The sequence below is a fragment of the Apis laboriosa genome, unplaced genomic scaffold (genome assembly GCF_014066325.1).
Source record: "Apis laboriosa isolate Shangri-la unplaced genomic scaffold, ASM1406632v1 scaffold17_cov146, whole genome shotgun sequence".
Taxonomy (NCBI): domain Eukaryota; kingdom Metazoa; phylum Arthropoda; class Insecta; order Hymenoptera; family Apidae; genus Apis; species Apis laboriosa.
Window position 1 is genome coordinate 100,515 of NW_025222181.1, and position 20,344 is coordinate 120,858.

At 30.8% G+C, this 20,344-nt stretch overlaps 1 protein-coding gene across 2 annotated transcripts; it reads right to left on the reverse strand.

Moving 5' to 3' along the window:
• Positions 1-4,214: 4,214 nt before the first annotated feature.
• Positions 4,215-17,861, reverse strand: LOC122711702 (DNA fragmentation factor subunit beta). Of its 2 annotated transcripts, XM_043930714.1 has the most exons (7): positions 17,308-17,861; positions 14,788-14,889; positions 12,196-12,328; positions 11,786-11,997; positions 9,366-9,955; positions 8,873-9,035; positions 4,215-5,916 (listed from the first exon to the last, which is right to left on the reverse strand). In XM_043930714.1, the coding sequence occupies exons 1-6, from the start codon at positions 17,362-17,364 to the stop codon at positions 8,876-8,878; spliced, it is 1,254 nt and encodes a 417-aa protein (XP_043786649.1). In that variant the 5' UTR covers positions 17,365-17,861; the 3' UTR covers positions 4,215-5,916; positions 8,873-8,875. The 2 variants fall into 2 exon arrangements, with proteins under 2 accessions (XP_043786649.1, XP_043786648.1); XM_043930713.1 differs by having other exon boundaries at positions 4,215-9,035.
• Positions 17,862-20,344: the final 2,483 nt, after the last annotated feature.

A 20,344-nucleotide genomic window follows, 5' to 3' on the forward strand; every position in this document is an offset into this window, starting at 1 on the left:
ATAATAAAACTGAGAAAAATATAATAATACAAAATGAATATTGGATTTTTTTTTTAATTTTCTCACTAACAAATAATCGAGTTTCAATTTTAATTAAAATTAATAATTATATTAATATCAATCACAACGATATATAATTATTAAATAATTAAATCGCGATTCAAGTGATCTTTCACACAACGAATCACCAGCACCGGCCTATTATGGATTTTACAGATTACACCTTTCGCGAAATAATTCATCGGGTGCATGTTGTTACACTTCATTTTATCCGATAAATTTCGCTCGTGTCCAAAAGTACACACACGATTCGTCACTCGAAAATGATTCAAGCACAATAAGCTAAACGTATTTGGCGTCGTATAAGCCGCGTATCAGTCGTCCTCGAGCACTTGACCGTTATTATCGCGCTTGTTACACAAACGTGATAACGATAATGTCTCGCAACTGCTCGTAATTGGAACAGAATTCACCGTATCGATCGTGCAAATTTCTAAAAATTATTATTTAATTTATTTTTTCACTTTTTAAGTAATATGATTCAAGCACATAACCTCACTTAATTCATTGTAAATTATTTAGAATCATTTAATTCTTTCCAATCCAAATTATAAATATGTATCCATTTAATTATAACCATATAAGAATTATAATCATAATTAATTATAACCATATTATAACCATAATTAAGAATTTTATTTTCAGCAATACTTGGAAATTTAAGATACATGTAGAATAAAACACAAAATCTTTTTTTTATCTTGATCATTCAAGAGATATTTTCCAGTGAAATGAAATCGAAAAAGAAATCGATAACAATTCCTAAAACACCTATGTATCTTCTTGAATAACTGACGCGTTTCGATTTCGATTGTGCGACAGTTCGATGCCCTTGAATGTATTGTCAGAATCAATATTCTGAACAACTTTTCTGAACACTTTATACGTGTTTATGCCGTTCAATTTTAGTTTCTGAAATACAAAAATTTATTCTGTATCACGTATTATACTTATAAAGTTATACAAGAGGTTTTGCTTAGGCTTAGTACGAGTTTAGAAATTAAGATAAATTTTAATCAGGTTAGGTTATAATTATCAATTACTGTTATTATTTCTAATTACAAATCTTCAGAATTCAGAAATCAATATGTTATAATTTTAATTCTCAATATTTTTACGAGAAAAAAAGGAGAAGAATAAATATTCTAGATTTCGAAAATTTCAGATTCGAATTTTAAAAATGATACACAATGTTTCGATTCATCTTCAATTTCTTTTGTGATACATCAAAAATTATATTTTTATCTTCTATTATGAAACATAATACTTGAAATATCGAAATATCCGGGATGAAATTTTGCGAATCCTCGATAATTTCATCAGAATCATCGATACCGTGAAATAGCTCGGTTCCCATGGGATGTTCGTGTTCCTGTAACGACCCGTTATGCGAGACCGAATTGCACATTACAACGACGAATCGAATCAACGTTTAACGGGACAATAAAATCCGATTCATCTCTATTCAAAACTCAGGAACAACTATTTATCAAAAACAACTCACCTTTGAAGATTTGAATAGAAGATCTCGTGCAAATTACTTTTTCTACAGAAAATTACTTTTTATTTAATTAATAGATACATATGATGGACTGATAGAAGAATAAAATAAGAATATTTTTCATTGAGCCAATAATAAAAATAAAATTTATATATAATATTTTCTTATGTTTGAAATATTTCGAAAACAACCTATAGCGTCATTTGTATAATATCACGTAATTAAATGAGCATCGAAGAATTTTTTCTTAGATTACCGAATCGTTAATCATCGGTGAAACGAAAATCATAAACCTTCCTCCCTCTTTCTCCAGCTCGAGTCTTGCAGAGCGTAGATCTCAAATCTCGAAAGTTTTATGCACGTGCTAGCGAGAATAATTCGCAGGCGCGTAGTGCTCGACCATCGAGAGGCCATCGTCGTGAAATTAAACGATAAATCAGTGAATCGTTTTCGCAGGGAAGTGATTAGTGCCGGTGGTAGAATCGCCAAGGGTTCACGGAGAACGAGGGTGCCGAATTCCATCTTTCCTTATATCATCCCTTTAAATACAGAACGTTATTCAAACAATACTGTTACGGATTATTAAATTTGTACAAGGTATTAATATATTCGTAGATACATTTTAGAAAATTGAGTCTAAAGAAACAGAAATAGAAAAGTTTGTAATTTACGAAAATTTCAATTGAAACTTATTTATTAAGTTAGAAAATATAATGGAGATAAAGTCTCATTCTATTTTCGTCTCACTTCATCTAAATATTAGTGTCGTTAGTATCCATCACTACTATTAGGTGGTAATGGAAGTTACGATCGGTAATATCAACTTCTGCCACTAGGCGGCCACAAACGTTACTGCGATTCTCGTTAGCATTATAATCATTGTCAGATATAATTATTGGATCAAGCATGTGACAGTAATCAAATTTTCCTTGTAGAAATCATGCAAAAGCAATGAAAGCATGGTTGATATTTTATGGAAAGTTTTGTTTCATTGTATCTCTTAATTTTTGGTACGGTTGAATGAAAAAATTAAATGTTTTATAATTTTTAAATTAAAAGTGTTATCTATATATAGTATTTTTCTATCTTCTACAAAACATATGTATTGTTCGAAAATCTATAAAAACAAAAAGAGAGCAAAGTTCTTCTGAAATCGTTTCTGTTCTACCATTGTGATTTTTTTCGAAGTGAACACTTGACCAAGCGATGTGGATACAGTCGGAAACCACGAGAAATGTGAAAATAATCTGGATTCTCGCGGATGACAGCTCGTCAGAGAGAAAGAGAGAGAGGGAAACTGAACGAAGTTTAAAGCTTCATTCAGGTTGTTCAGTGAATTCCAAGTTGACCCATTATCCTGTCGCTTCGTTGCGTAAAAGAGCACGTCTGTCGTTGGAATGGTGTCGACGTGATTCAACAGCAGGGACCAAAAATCCGCGAGAATTTTCAAATATTTTGAAAAAATATATATATATATTCGTGTTACACGCTTTTTTAGAATTTTTTATTTAATTTTGAATTTTGTTTTGATGATCTTGTGAAATGAAATCATCTTTCTATCAATATATATAATATTTTTTTTTTCTATGTGTTGAGAAAAAGGCAAGGGACGAAAAATTTTGGAATTTTTGGTATCATTTTTTGATACTCTACCTTTTTCAGATAAACAGTTTTATCTATATTGTATTTTCTTTTCCAAAATTAGAAGAAATTATTATTGTAATTTAAAATAAGATTGTATAAAGATCGTTTAAATAACTTTCTTTCTTTTTATCTCTTAATATAAAATTATATTTAAACAAAAATTGTTTATCTTAACAAAATAAATATTATATTAAGTAATTATATTAAATAATTTAATAAATTATTTAAAAATTAATATAATTTCTAACCAATTTAATAATAACCAACACGTACACGAACGAAACAACATCTCTTTAATGGAGGTTTCACGACATCATTCGCAAAAAGTTTGCAACGCGGCCGATGGCAATAAGGTAGAAGAATAATGGCAATGAAGATGAAGATGAAAAGGAAGAGAAAGAACTTTAGAAGCCTTTTAATTGCGCTCGTAATTAACCAATCTTTCTATAATTGATTACATACTTTTACAAACTAACCAAATTGCAACGAGATGCTAACGAAATTCAAGCTATATAAATTTATAGTCTAAAGAAAGAAAAAAAATACAAAATTGTGTAATCGAATCAACTTGTTTTCTATATATATACATATAGAATAGTATTTAATTAATTGTCGTACTGATTCTGTAACTGGTTCATCTTAGAAATTATCTGTCTATATAAACATCCATGGATATTAAAATTAATAGTTCATATCATTATTAATCGATAAAAAATAATTATCGAAAAGAATTTTGAATTCGAACCAAATTTGGAAAATATTATCGTAATTTTGTATTTAAATATTTTCGACTAATCGCTCGATCGATCGCGACAGGAAGTCACGAGTTCAAATTCTAATTTTACTCCATCGAAATCTTCGATGTCGTTAATGCCCGAAACTTACGAACGAGTTCAACGATCTCGTTTCAACGCGGTAATTAATCGAATGCAATTAATTCTTGCGGGCATTATTTATACAATACGCGAGAAGGATTAAATTAGAAATGGGAAGAAAAGAAACGAAAGACTTTTATTTTTTCTTTATCTCTTCTCCTTCTTTTCTCTCTTTTTCTTTTTGTTCTCTCGTACCTAAAATATACATTTGCCTAAAGTAGAGCTACACAGTCGCTTTTACATTGAAAAATAACTATGCTACATATGTTGCCTACGAGGAAGTATCGCACTTTCGTGCAGTTTCTCTCCATTGTGTCGCGAATAGCTTCAATTGTAATATAACAATGTCGACTTATTCTGGACACGATCTTTTTCACAAAAAAATATTCGTTTCTCTTTTTCTTTCTTGTCTTTCTGTATATCACCATAGATGGTAATCACTCGTTCAACTGTGTTATCTTATCATGATAATATTCCATAATAATTTATACAATAGATAACAATGTTTAGATTTAAAATAGCTAAGAATACAAATGGATTATTAAATTTGACCAATTCTCAATAAAGAATATACTCAATCAAAGAAACTTTAAGCCAAAAAATCAAAAAATTGATAAATGACAAGTTCAATTACCACGCTTTACCGATGATACATTGCTGTTCGAATTCCTCTGATGATAAAGTAGAAATTACGCAAGGAACATGTATTGACAGATGATACAAAAAATTATTTCTTGATCGATCAAAGATAATCTTCGCTTTTAACTCTAACTTTCAGAAATGGGCCAATAAGTCGAATAGACTTCTAATTTTTAGCATGCCAATTATTGAAACCATAAGAAGAAGTTTAGAAGATGGAACAGTAGACTTTTTCATCTCTGTTAAATAGAATAATACATCGTGTACGTCATTTGAAATAAATTTGTTAAATCGTAATGATATTATATGACTGATGTGCATTATTTCTACAATGGATATTCATTTGTTTCTTATTTGCATATTATACCATTGTTATATATCATTCAATGATACAATAAAATCTGATTTTTCCTCTATACTATCATTCATATCAAGAAATACATAAGATTAATAAAATGAAGATATCTATGGCAAAAATAAATATGTTAAAACACAATATATAATATAATGTAAAATTATCAATCTGAAATAAAGTAAAATACCGATTAGCTTATTATTACTCTGTTAAAAATTTGAATATATATAATTGCAATATATCCTAAATCTGCTGTACTATTGATCAAATTCTTTACAGTGAATATATATTTGTTTCTGGCATAAAATTTTAAATAATGGTGATACAATATTCAAAAAGAAATAATTGAATATCCACACTTTGATATGCATTTTACATACAGATTCAAAGTACAATGATCCTCGATGCACTCTGTTCAATAGCTCTGTTCAAACATAAGAAAGACTCGTACTTAATGACTTGTCAAGATCGTATCAAATTAAGTATATAAACATCTTAAACAAAGAATAGAGACACATCATTGAACGTATGTAAACTTAATCTACTAAATCGCCAACTATAATCGATACTCTCTTTCTCTTTCTCTCTCTTGTTATTTGTCGTCTTCGTCATCATCGTCGATAATAAGATTTTATAAAAAATGTGTCAGACCGGCGATGATTCGTCTCGTGGCGACAGGTCTCAAGCGAGACGAGTCGCGACGAAACGAACACGGACCAATCGAAATCATATCAAAAGAAGAATTTGTCAAAAAGACATGAATATTCGAATATCGAGTCCTTCCGTGTAGATTTTCTCCATGCACAGGAAGAAGCACAGCTTCAGATATATCGCACAAGTCTCTAAAACATTTTAATAATTTTCTTTGTGTATATATTTGTATATATGTATATATATATATATATATAGAGAGAGATTTTTATATACTGGATGTTCAGCTAAAGGTGTTTAAAAATTGGAAGAATGATTCTTCAAATTAAAATAAAAATTGAGAAGATTAAAAATAAAAAAAAAAAAATTATATTTTCTACTTTGTTTTGTAATTATTGAGAATTAAAAATCGATGAAAATATTCTTACACAAAAGAATATACAGTAATTGAAGCAACAAATTTCTTATTAAAATTAAAAAAACTTTAAAACACTATAATTCTGAAAATAGTGAATTTCGCCAAGTCAATTGAAGATCGTTAAAAGCACAAAATCTTGCCCTTTAAAACGCAATTTCATTTATTCCGATACAGCTTTTGGTTGCCGAGATATCATCATGTAAAGGAAAGCGTATTTTTTGATCATTCACTATCTCCATCCTTGTCGTACATTCGAAACTCTCGCTTGATTCTCCTCACAGAGATATTCCAATATATCTTAGAAACTCCGTTAAATTCTATTAAAACTAGAAGAATTTTAAACCGCTGTAACTTCGAAAATAATGATTTCCAATGAATAAATAAAAGATCATTAGAAACGCGGAATTTTATTCTTTAAAAAGCATTTTTATTTATCCCGATATGACTTGCGGTATTCGAAATATCATCGTGTAAAGAAAAAGTAATTTTTTAATTGTTTGCTATTTTCTGTCTCTCTCGCTTATTCGTATAACTCTCACTCGCATCTCTTCACTGAACAAGTACGAGACAAAGAGATGCAATTTCTAGATTTATGTACATATTTATCCATAGAAAAATAAAAATATAGATGTCACTAGATCAATAGTAATTTCTACCATCTAAAGCATCATGGATAGTTTGATTTCTTATATCTTGGCAATCAATTGAGATATCGGAATGAAACAAAAAGTAGCTTTAATGGCGAGGTTTTTTTTTATTTTCTGAGTAGATTTTGATGATAAAAATTTTAATTTGTTTTGACGTTTTCCACATGAAAAATTAATGTCTTGTTTGCAATTTTATTTGCAACTGTTATTTTTATATTGTTTTGACTTGTAGAATAATTTTTTCAATTTTTGGATACCTGTAGCTGAATATCCTGTGTATGTATACATATATTACATGTACATGTGCGCAGGATGAGTCGAATATCATATTGTCGAATTACATTTAGGTTATTGAAAAAAAAAAAAACACTGATGATACAAATACATTAATATTTCTAGAATTTATGAAGCTTAAATATTCGTTTAAATTAGTTGTTAAATTGCATAAATCATTATGCTTTAATTTCTTTTTCTTGACATACAATAATTTATCTTTTTCTTAATAAATTCTGCACATAACAAATAAATTTATATAATTATATTATATCATACGTATTAACATTTACTTATTTTCTCAAACAAATCTGTTTATTGCAAATAAAACTATTTGCAATAATAATAAATATATATTGCATCAATTTTACACGTTTATTATTCAATGTTTTATGGAATATTTATTCCATCATCCTGTACACGTGTCCATAATATATATAAACATATGTGTATTCTCTAAATTCAATAACGAATGTACGTACATGTATATATTTATATAGTATATTTATATGTATATGTATATATCAGAACTTTGGTTTTGTCTTCGGTTAACCAGTCGAATCAAAAATACTCGAAAGATATTTGATCAAGTAATAATATTCTTTAAAGATAAACTCTAATCACTAAGGTTGGGTCATCTTATTTGACCACCATATCTTTCTTGCAATTTCAATAAAATAATGAACAGTCCTTTAGATCAGTATTTTCCAATGTTTTTAAAATCACAACCCTTTTCTTTTTTATAATTATATAAAATAAAATACATTTATTTTAGGATAAAATAATTATAATACTTTTTTTTAACGATGAATATCAATAAGTGAAAATATTAATGAAATATTAATCTCTGCCATAGCAAATATCCCTGCAATATTTAATATTTGTACATGATGAATTTTTTCATATAGATATATCGAGATAAATAATAAAAAAATGAATTATTATGAAAATTGAAAATTCTCATAATAAAATTTGTTGTATAAATAATCGCAAATAAAAATTAGAGATTTTTCGATATCTTTAGGGATTGTGATCTATAGATTGGAAAATATTGTTTTTTAATCTCGATTATTCCGTTGCGCCCAACCCTGTATACAAATCGTAAATCGTAAATCTTCCCGAAAAGGAAGCTCAGATTTGTGCTGAAGAAGGAAAAACGTCATTTCGTTATTACACTTATTCGATAGAAAGTTGTAACAGTCGTTAAGATGCATAAAGATGTATTAAAAACGTGTTAAAAAAGTTTTCGCGTCGATAGTAGTAGTATTTTAACTTATCTCTTGAGGACTCATCTGTCTGTATTATCGACCGTGCATATAATTACATGTTTTATCGGCTAAGACAAGTTATATTTCTTCCTTGTAAAATAGAAATGGACAAGTTTAAATACAGGCAAACTCTGGTTTTCAGTTTCAATTCACAATAATATGAACATCTGTGATCGCAAATGCGATTTTTAAATTTTTTCTTTCTTTTAATCGAACTGATTCTATCGTGCACGGTTTCACGGTGGATAATAGAAAATGGTTATAATATAGGAAACTTCGACTTAATCTATCATAGAAAAAAGAAAGTTCGATCGGTATATTGCTTGTTACTTTGTGGCGCAACGGAATCACTATTGAATACGTGATAAATTTTTTAATTTCTTCAACTATCAACAGCAGTTTTATAAGTAAATACGAAGAGTTACATTTACGTTCAGAGGTTGTTCTACGTATTATTATTACGTAGTTTTATGATAGTGATTTCCCCGATTGGAATATTGTAATATAATTATACATTAACTCTTCCATTAGTGATAATTACTAATTATTTGTGCGAGCCTTTATCATGGCATACGATGTGAACCAGCCTCAGGTTCTTCACCGTAAATAGATTGTCGTAGATTTCGAACAGATCCATCTCGTTGGCTGTACCTTGTGTCGCCAATTTCAGAAGCAGCGGGATTAATGTCCTGGACCTCTCAATCCTAAAAATCATATACGATGAATATTATAACGGATAATCCAAAAATAAATATTTTAAATTTCAATTCGATATTTATAATTGATTCTAAGAATACTAAATAAATGCAATTATATCTTCGTCGTGAAATTTCTATCATACCATCTGTCGATAAATCAGAAATGTGTTGTCCAATGCTTTTTCATTTTTCGAGAAATATTGAAATATTTTCAAAGGATAGATAATTTAAAAGATTCAAAATAAATCTAACGATAACTTTATAACGTCAAAAAGATTGATAAATATAATATCAATTCTAATAATATCAATTATAAACTATAACGCTATTAATTACTTATGATCAAAATTCCACGTAGAGAACAAAATAAGCTCCTCCCTCGACCTATAAGGATTGATCTTGTGCCTGTCCCCGTAAAGGCACTTCTCCTCGTTCCACACGCCGTAACACTTAAACTCGCCCATCTGGTCGCACAAAGCTACACACGTGTCCCCCTCTGTCCTCCTGATCTTGTAAGGGCAAGTCTCCTCCGCCTCCTCCTCTTCGCTCTTCGCGCCAGAATTCCTTTCGTTCCTCCTCCTCACAGCGTCAACATCGTCGCAAGGTTGCCCGATCGTGCCGAACAACCGGAAATACGTGCTCTCGTCCAGCCATTTCAGCCTGCACGGGCAATGATCGTAACAGCTCGTCGATGAGTCGCGCTCATCCCTACCCTCCAACGATCCTATCTTCGCTCGACTCCTGTCGAAGTAGTAGCCAAAGTAATGATCCTCCTTCAATTGCATCTTGAAGAACGCTATCGCGTACAGTAGCTGCTTCCTGGCTCGTGGATCTTTCGAGAACACGTCGGACGATTTGATCTGATCGATCGTTTTGTACAGGTAGCCACGTATCCTGTCCTGACATCTACGGTGCAAATACGCCTCCTGTGCAAATTGTAATTACGTCACTTGGTTACATCGATTCAACGCGGAATCATGGATATGGAAATTTCTCTCTCTTGATTTTTAATTATTAATTGTACGATTGACAAATAACTGTAGTTTAATATAGGATTGCTTTTATTTATATGCTTAATTTTTAAAACAACGAATTCCTCAAAGTCGAGGTTGAAGGTGATGAATGGCGAGTGGAAATGGGTCGGTGTATATATTAAGTGTATTCACAGTGTTGCGGATATAATTGGCCCGCGATCAAAGCTATTGTTTTCGATGAATCGCTATTCGAATTGTGACGCACAATAGAAGTCATTCGTTCAAGTCCACCGATGATTTAACTTGAACCGACTCTACCTTAACAATACTTCTTTGTAAGAGTAGTAAGAATAGTGGAATATTTATAACGAATCAAAAGATATAATATGCAAGAATATATATGAAAATTGAAGAAACATAAATTGAAGTTTTCATAAGTTAATTTTATTTAATAATCAATTGTTAAAATGAATAATGGAGGGGGCTATAAATAATAAGATCTTAAATACGTCGATATAATGTATGCAAGGTCAATCGATGGAAGAGTGGAAGAAGAAAAGGGGAAAGGGCGAAGGTCGTTGTTGGAGGAGAGAAGAAAAGGACCCTTGTGTTCTATCTATGAAATCCGTGCTGCCAAGAGAGATATTCGATCCTGACAGCGTAGATATACCGAGAGGATCGAAGATTGGATATATAGGATTCAGGGAGGAATTGCCACGTCAGAGACTATGGATCGCCATAAATTTATTATATTTTCAGAGACCTATCTCATTCGACTTTATTTCGAAAAAGAAACGGAGAAATATATTCACGTTGATCAGATTGATAAAATTTTTTTCGAGCTTGGAATTTCTATTTTTTTGAAATTAATATCTCACAAATATATATTTTAAATTAAAGATTAAGAAATTTCGAAACTTTTAGAAATTATCTTTTTCCTTTTTTTCTTTTTTTAATCCAATATCTATCCAACTTCTGTGCAAACTTTGCAAATTATAATAATTTATAATCGATAATTACGAGGAATAAGGCTAACGATTTTAAGATTTCGAGAGGAGAGCTCCACATCCGATAAACGACAATTTACTGGAATGGAGGCGGTGTAACGTTAATTAACTCGAGCGATATCGAACGTCGAAGGATGGCTTTGATTCTGTTGCATTAACTTGCGCCGACCTAGACCGACTTTATTGCACGTTCCAGAAATTTATAACTTATCTTCGAGCAGCGTTATAAATGGGGAAAGTTTCCCACGAAGGGCGTTATTTGTATTATTCTTATTGATTTTTTCCCCCCCTCTCTTTTTATTCTCAGGTTTATTTAACAATAGGGAAGTTAATTTTAATTAACTTCTTTAATTCTCTCGAAGAAATTTAAATTACAATTGATATTTTTATATTTTAATTTGATTTAATAATCAATTGGACGTTGTTAAAAATGAATAATGAAGGGGAGGAGGGGGGGTCTATGAGATTTCGCAGAATTCTTTTTACTGCGAAATGGTATTGTATTTATTTATGATTAAAACACAATGATTCTATTTTTTATATAAAATAGTAAAAAACTTTTATCTACTATTCAAATTGATTTTTCAAAATTCCGAAATTAAAAGTTTCGATTTGTCAAAATCTATTCAAATTATATTCTCAATTTTACAATATTTCAACACTACTCGTTTAATTTCACGAGCAAATCTCTCTTTCTCATGTAAATTCTCTTTGCCAATATTCGTGGCGACGAGGAACACGTATTTAAAAAAAAAGGAAAAGGAAGAGGACTCACCTTAGTCGCGCAGTTGGTCTCCAATCCCTGGAACCAGTCCGGGTGCTCGTCCCTGCTGCTGAACGCCGTTTTCGAGTCGTCCTTGTTCAAAGCGTTGTTTAGAACTGCAACCTTTGCTTTAAGGTTCTCCGCGAGGAATTCGGACGCTTTCTCGCCGGCGATCAGAAAATCGATGTTGACACGCCTCAACGTGTCGTACAGGAGATCCGCATCTGTAACCAAAAAAGGCTCCTTATATCGGCCATCGAACAAGTAAAGAGAAAATAATTGGGAAATAATTCGATAGAGTTTGAGAATACGCGAAAATTATCCTTAAAAATTATTAAAAATTTGAAAATCTTTTTTTTTTTAAACACTTTCTATACGCGTATATAATATTTTTAAAAAATTATTCGAGTTAAATCGCTAACCGGACAACACTTTCTCGCCAGGTTTCTGCAGGATCAGCGTCGTCTGAGGTTTCAACGTGGAAAAATATTCCTCCTCGTCGATCAATGAACCATCGAGGAGATAGATGTTGATCTCGGCTGGGTCGTTTGTCACCTGGAAAGGAAAGGAGGGATTATTACGATTCGCAGATTCATCCTGTCAAATGATGTCTCGTTTATATTTTACAATTACAAATTCGAAAATAAAAAAAAAAAAATTTCCTTCTCTCGATCCAATTAATCAACGTCACCATGTTCGATTCATTCACGTAAAAATAATTATTTTTACAAATATTTTTAATAGTCTCTTCTCTTAAACGATTAAATTCAAAATCTTTCATCTTTCATCGATAAAAAAGAACGAATACATTCTAACCTATCATAAACGATATTTCTATATTCGAACTATCATAATCACGATCGACCATTTCTAATCTTGCACCAGTTATGCAACGAAGAATCGTCCAAAATCTTATCGTGGCGAGCAGAGAGGAAAAAAGAGGGAGGGAGGGGGAGGGGATGGACGAAAAGAGGTTTTCACCCGGTAAAAGAACTGGGCCAGGTCTCTCGGTTACCGATCGAGCAGCGACCTTGACATTGGGGCTGCTCCTTGCCCGTGGCCCGGATGGTTCGATACAGCTACACGCTGCAGGCGAGTGCGATTCGGTCGCTCCAAGGTCGAGCGGATTGGAATCGACACGTGCCATGTAAACTTTAAACCGCCCAATCTCCATGCTTAATTGCTCGTCTTGTCCCTTGGAATTTTTTTTTTTTTTTTTTAAGAAGAAGGAGGAGAATTGGGTCGGATAATGGTAACGTGACCGGTTGAAATTGTACGTAGTATATAATATATAGGGTGTATGTGAATTTATGCACGAATGTTGAAGTTAAATGTTGAAATTTTGTTTTCGAGTAAATTTTAATATTTTTCCAGTGAAATTGGCTAATTTCACATGAAATTGGCTAATTTTCAGGAATGAAGAATAAAGAAGAAGATAAAAAAAAAAAAAAAAGAAATTGGTCAATTTCCAAAGGTAAAAAAAAGGAAGAAAAAGAAATTGGCAAGTTTTCAATAATAGGAATAGACATTTTTTTTTTTTCGAATGAATCAAGTTTGAATATTTTTCGAATGCAGCAAATGAAATTGTAGTAGAATAAAATTTTATCGTTTGATTCCTTGTTTTCGAGTAAAAATCGAGATTCAATCTTGTATTTACCTTTTCGTTCATTTTCATACGTGGAATAATCTGTATTATCAGTAATTCAGTGAAATCCAATCGTATCGATAAATTTCACTTGTAAAATTGAAAAGGAAACCAGAAACGAAAAATCTTCCAACAAGTCCAATAATTTCGTATTAACTAGCTTACAAATAGATATAGAAAGTCAAAAGTTTAAAATTCTAAATATTCTAAAACAAAAATTGATAGACAAAAATTTCAATTAATTTATTATAAATATTTTTGTTATATACAAACTTTTATATTTCGAACTTTAGAATTAAAGCTATCCATCTGCAAAGGCAGTCAAAATCAAATTGATATTCTCTTCACCTTTGCAAAAATAAAAAAAAATAAATAAATTTCGAAAACAACGATGAAACAATGATTTCATGAAATTCAAGATATTGACCTCGTAAATCGATCGAGTCTTGCAAAAAAAAAAAAAAAAAAAAAAACGAATTCCTCCTCGAAACACAACAGTCGATAAATCCGTGCAACGAATTTCTTCGAGCAAAATGGCTCGAGAAATATATGTGTCTATTACTTGGAGCTTGCTGCTTGGCCTGTTTCAGATATACATCTGTAACGAAATATACTGGAAAATGGAACGTGGTGTGGGCGTTACAATTTTCCAGGAGCGGGGTATGGATCAGCTGCGAGGCTTTTATGACCCAATTTCAGCCAACAACTTTTATCATGACATGTAAAAGAGGCGTGGGGATCACGGTTTCCATGCAACGCGAACCACTTGGAACCACGTTCCTCTTTGTCTCTCCCTTTTTAATCGACGTCACGCCTGTTTATCCGTCCCGCTCTTTCTCTTTGATCGAAAGGATGTATACCGGGTGTCAAAGAAGAAAGGACTCCAACGCTTGGAAACAGAGTGTGATGTAAAAGTAGCGTCGTGAAAAATGATAATATCGGTATTTTATCGATAGTTCATTCGTATCCAATCGAAAATTAGTTAATTTTAATGATCGATCGTATTATTTATTTCGATATCACGAAATATTAATTAGTTATTCAAATGCATGCAAGATTATTCCATTCTTGTTACGATATATGAATCGTGTGAGATTACGCGCATCTTTAAATATCGATAATTTATTTATTACATTTTGGTTACACGAAGCAATTTTTGTGCCAATATTAAATAATAAAATCGAAATATGTTGACAATCTTGAAGCTAAAAGATTTTTCGTATCAAAAGACTCGAGTTATTATTGATCGGATTGATTTTTTCATTCGTTTTAATATAATAAAAATTTTCTTGGATCTTTTTTTTTTAACACCCTATATATCGATCGATTAAATAAACGCTGGAAGCGTTAATCATTTTACTATACTCACGTTCAGTTTCGCGCAAGCTTTACGCTTCAACTCCTGAAGGCTTCTGCAGGCGACGCCGACTTTTCGTATGCGGTTCACATCGGTGACCTTGTAGCCCTTCAGCTGGAAAACACCCGATAAAACGTAATGAAAGAATCTTTTTTTACCGTCGTGGTATATATAGAATTTTTTTACCTTGTAGTATGATGGAAAAAAAAAGAATGTGACGACGAATGTTCAAATTCAATGTTCCAATGTAGTGAAAGAATTTATTTAATTCAATAATTGTATAATTTATTCGAACACTTCGATCGTTGAGGTGATTAAATTTTGCTATCTGCCAATAACGTCAATTGTCACGTGTCTTTCGAAAAATTTTTAAAATTTATCTATTGTATAACTTTATTATGCAAAACGATTTTAATCCATAAATGCAAATTATTGTTCTATTTTTGTTTTAACTTTAATTAAACTTTCCAATTATTTTACATTGGTTTTTATTTTTTCGTAATAATTATTGGTATTTCTTTTTTCGAAATAAAATTTGTAGCTTATTATTTTCTTGTTCAATCTGAATTCTCAAGTAAACTTGTTTAATGAATATGAATAAATGGCGATTTTGTGTTATGTGACACAAGTACATATGCTCAGCATGCAAAGAACAAAAATTACTGTTTGAATTAATTCTGCGCGCCAAAGCCCTTCGTTATCCCAATAGAATACGCTTTCAAATTTGTATAAAAGTTTTTTTCAAACATTTAATTGTATAACCTGGATATAAATATTTGAAAGCACTCACGAATTTCAAAATTTATCGTTATCTGAAAGTCTCTCTAGTATGTCATTACCAAATTAAAATTTTAATGTAAATTAACAAATATTTATTATATTTCTCTGATTTCTCTGATTTCTAATTTATAACAAAGAAATTAAATTAACATTCAACTTTTCTTGCCAATAATGATTTTAAACCAATGAAATCAATTTCTCGATTCCACGCGTTGCCAAATGTTAAACACGACCAATTAAACTCAGAAAATTTTAATTAAACGTTTTCTCGAAACTTTCAAAAATTCAAATTTCTTTTTTTTTAACTTTAATTCCCACTTCATCAATCGATGGTGATGAATTTGCTCTTCGTCACCCAAAGATCGCGAAAGAGAAGTTAATTTCACCGTTTCATTCGAACAGAGAGAGAGATCCAGTCACGAATTCGGGTTAATCATCTAGGAAGGATAAAGTGAATTGGAAACTGGATAAGGGAGAACCCAGTGGATCCAGGATTGTAATCAGCGGACGCACAATTGGGCCGGTAGCTGGTTCAAGGCCACGGAAGCGGAAGGCCGCGTGTCACAGTTTCTTCCAGTGACCCACATTTGGCGACGTTTAATCGCGGTCACTCGATAACGCAAACAGAGGATCGAAAGTCGTCGGTCAGCTGCATGGAATAAATACTTTTCGCATCATTTAAACGTCGAACAATTACTATTTCTTGAAAAAATCGTTATATTTGTTCGTTATCTAATGAAAATATTCGTAATTTGTCGATACACGTGAATTTTTAATGCAAATTAACTGTTAAAATGAAAATGAGAATTGAATTGTATCTTTATAATATCATTTTATTTGATACAAAATAAAATTAAAATTAAATAATGTGGAAAATTTTGATTATTGACATAAAAGTCAAACAAATGTGTTAAATAAATCTTTTTTTTTTTAATCATTATATTTATTTTATTATATCGATAATAAAATAATAAAATATGTTCCTTTGATATTAAAAGGTAAAATTACAAAAATGTGGCATGCGTTTATTTTATATATGGATATCTTAATTCTTTGACAAGATAGATCAATATCTTGATATATTGAATTGAATATATTAAAGTTTGATGATAAGATACATGTGTTAAATAACAAAGATAATCTTAAATAAGCGAAAACATCAATAATAATTATTATTATTGATTAAGAAACATACAAGTAGTAGATACACTTTTTCACATGTCAATTTAAAAACAAAAAAACAAAAGAAAATAGAAATTATTATTCTCATTATTATTGACCAATATTCAAACTAGCGACTTGTAATTATAATTATTATATACTTCATTTTACAAATAAAATAGATCTTCTCGTTAAAATGTAATATTAATTTCATCAAAAATATCAATAAAAATTATTCATAATTCACAATTTTTTACGAATCTAATAATTCCAGTATAAACAAGTAATAATACATATTCTTCGCACACTTTATCACTTTAAAAAAAATAGCAAGAAAATATAGAAAGAGAATAAAAAAGGAAATTAAACGACACGATTATAGTGTAGATAGTGCTCGCACTAACATTGCGTAAAGCTATTTCTCTTTATTTCAATAAAAAAATAAGAAAAAAAACAAGCGATTAATTCCTACATTCCTAATTATTCGAACGCGGATAAAACAAAAAAAGTGAGTACAGAGGCCGCTCGCGTGGCCGGCGAACGAAGCTCGTGCACACTTGGCCCGGGATTTCCGAACGATTCTTTGTTTACCTCATTCTTGGACGGTGCTTCGGTGAGCCGTCGAAAACAATTGGAAATCAGCGACATACTCCGTGTTTCCGGGTCGTCAAAATCCCCAAAGAAAGTAGATCAAAAGCCGAGATGAAAATGCTGACGACACTATTTGTTGGAACAGCAGCTGGCGGTGCACTTCGTATCCCTCTTCTTTCTTCTTCGACCGTGACAGTGGAGCGGCTTATCGGTCAGCGGACGGAAGGGGAATCATCACGAGCAGTGGCAAGAGCTGTTGGAGTGGGGAGTAGAGTAGGTATAGCGGTCAGCGTGTAACGTTACAACGAGTGCGAGTGGGAGTAAGGAAGAAAGGACAAAGAGAGGAAACTAATGAAACGCGCGTGTCGACGTTTAAACCCAATAAAATTTGTGGAATTATGAGCCACGCTCGCGAGATTTGTAATGGTCGATGCGCGCACGTTTTTATTTTACATTTGCCGCAGAAGCAACGATGAAAAGGGGAGAATGGATGTGTGTATGTGTGTGTATATGTGTGTATGTGTGCGTGGAGAGAAGAAAGAACGATGTCTACAGCCGATGGATCGTGGGGAAGGAATGACGTGACGGCTCGAACCAGGACTGAAGTGAGAGAATGCACCGGGAAATGCGCCTGCGAACTGCCAGCCAACCTTGCAACGATCTCTCCGCATAGATGTCGCCACTGTGCGGAATTACAGCTGTCCATTGTTGGCCACGTTTCAAAGGATTGGAAATAGTTTATGGAATAGTTGAAATGGAGATTTGTTGTGGTGGTGGAAATACATACAGAACTGACTAGATATTACCACCTTGATTTTCGCCACCGAATATTGTCATTGTTGTAATAAAAAATGTTTCAAATGGAGTTGAATGGTTTCAAGGAAGACACGTAGTTTTTTTTAAAGTAAGTGGATGCGTAGAAGATACGTTGATATTATTTATAAAGAAAAAAAAAGTATTATTACTTAATTTATTTTAATAGATATTTTAACTCGAAGTTTTGAAAAGTTTACGATACGGAAGACGAGGAGAACATGAATAGTAGAGTATTGCTTCGCGTGTTCCTTGTAACGAGATGGTAATATGATGAAAAAGAGCAAATTCTTGGTGAACTACCCTGTATAGTTTATCTTATGGCAAGTATTCATGTATTATTTAAATAATTATTTAGAATATTAATAAATGTATACTTATAAATATTAACTTAAAAATGATGAAACGTAGAATATGATAAAAAGACGCTTGATAGAAAAATAAGGATATATGCAAATAATCACATTAAATAAAAAAAAAAAAAAAAATAAAATAAAAAAGAGAAAACAAAATTTATTGAAAAAAATAATATATAGTTTTCATTTAATGAAAAATGAATAAAACAATAGAGATGTAAACACGATTTTTGATGAACAGAGAAATATTATTCGAATATTTCATTACACGTGTAACAAGGAAAATATTCATTTGAAGTTTATATTAAAAAATACACAATTGAAATATTTAATTACTTATGTTCTATAAGATCGAATAAATATTTAAAAAACAATATTTTGCTCGAGATATAGAACAAATTATTATTTTAAATTAATTTTTTTCTCACATAATTCAAAAGATATTTTTATGACAATATTTTTCTCTCTTATTTCAAATACTATTTCAAATACTATTGCTCAGAACTGCCTCTATCTTATCATCTCTTTCGGACAATGACAGAACAGTCTGCACTCGAGCAATCTCTGTTCTCTCCAACTCTCCTTTCTTCTCATTTTTGAACAATGCCAATGATCAACCGAATCATTAGCCTTTATCTCATATCGTGATAGCTTATACTTTTCAATTTTCTATATGATGCTTTGCTTTGTTCCACTCGTGTCCATATAGAAAAAACTTTATCCAATCTATGATAAAATTATATTTTCTTTTTCCTTTACATATAAAATGAATATGAAATTACTATTGAAAGGTAACTTTAAAAATAAAAAAAAAAAAAAAAAAAAATGGAGAAAAAGAGAATGGAAATATAATCCATTTAAAATTAATCATTGTAAGAAATAAATGATAATTGGAAAAAATTCACGATAATCTTCATTAGTAATAGCATTTTTAATTTATATTTTCATAACCTTTGAATTTTACCAATGTTGGTAAATAAAGTTTTTCTAAAGTTTTGCAAATTATGTCTTACGGTTTTATTGCTTCCTAAAGTCATTTTTTATTGTCGCTCGTAAAATTATCGTTTACTTTGTAAAACGGGACTTTATATGATACTCTTTTCTATTAACTGACTGTAAACACTACATAAACTTCCCTTTCAGAATCTGAACTTGTTAACGAGCCAACAACACATATTAAAAATGAACGAAACGAAATGAGAAACGTAATACGTTTCTGCAAAAAGATTTAAATAAAGAAGATATATTTATTGTTCATTTTTATTCCACCATACTTGTTAAAAGTATATTATAGTATATTACGAGCCGTTTGATTCGCTCTTCTCTTCAATGGAGAAAAAAAAAAAAAAAATTCCAAAATTTTTGCAAATTGAGTTGAAAATCATACTTATATTAATATAAAATCATACTTTTTCCTTTCTTCGAAAAATTATTCCCCATAAATTCAACGAATCTAGTTGCAATTTTTTAATATTCTTTTCATGTTATTAGATTCGTCAATAGTTTCGTGAAAATGACATAAATTCTTAGTTCATCATTTGTATAAAGGATCTACACTTAGTCGATAAGTGAAAAAGTAAATTATTTTCATATAATGTCAAATATTAGATAATTCAATTCACCTATTAATCTAAATGAATAACACTTATCTGTGAATGAAAATAAAAATTTTTTATTCTGTAAAAATATTCGAGATAACTATATGAAATAAAAATCTGGACCGATATAAATTTCCATCACGTAAAATTTTCGAATACGTACGTATTTGTAAAATTAGAAAGTTTTTGTGTCGTTCATCCGAAGAAACTCTGCATTAATATATAAGGCGTTAATATATTCATGACACATCTTTGGACAGTCAATTTGAA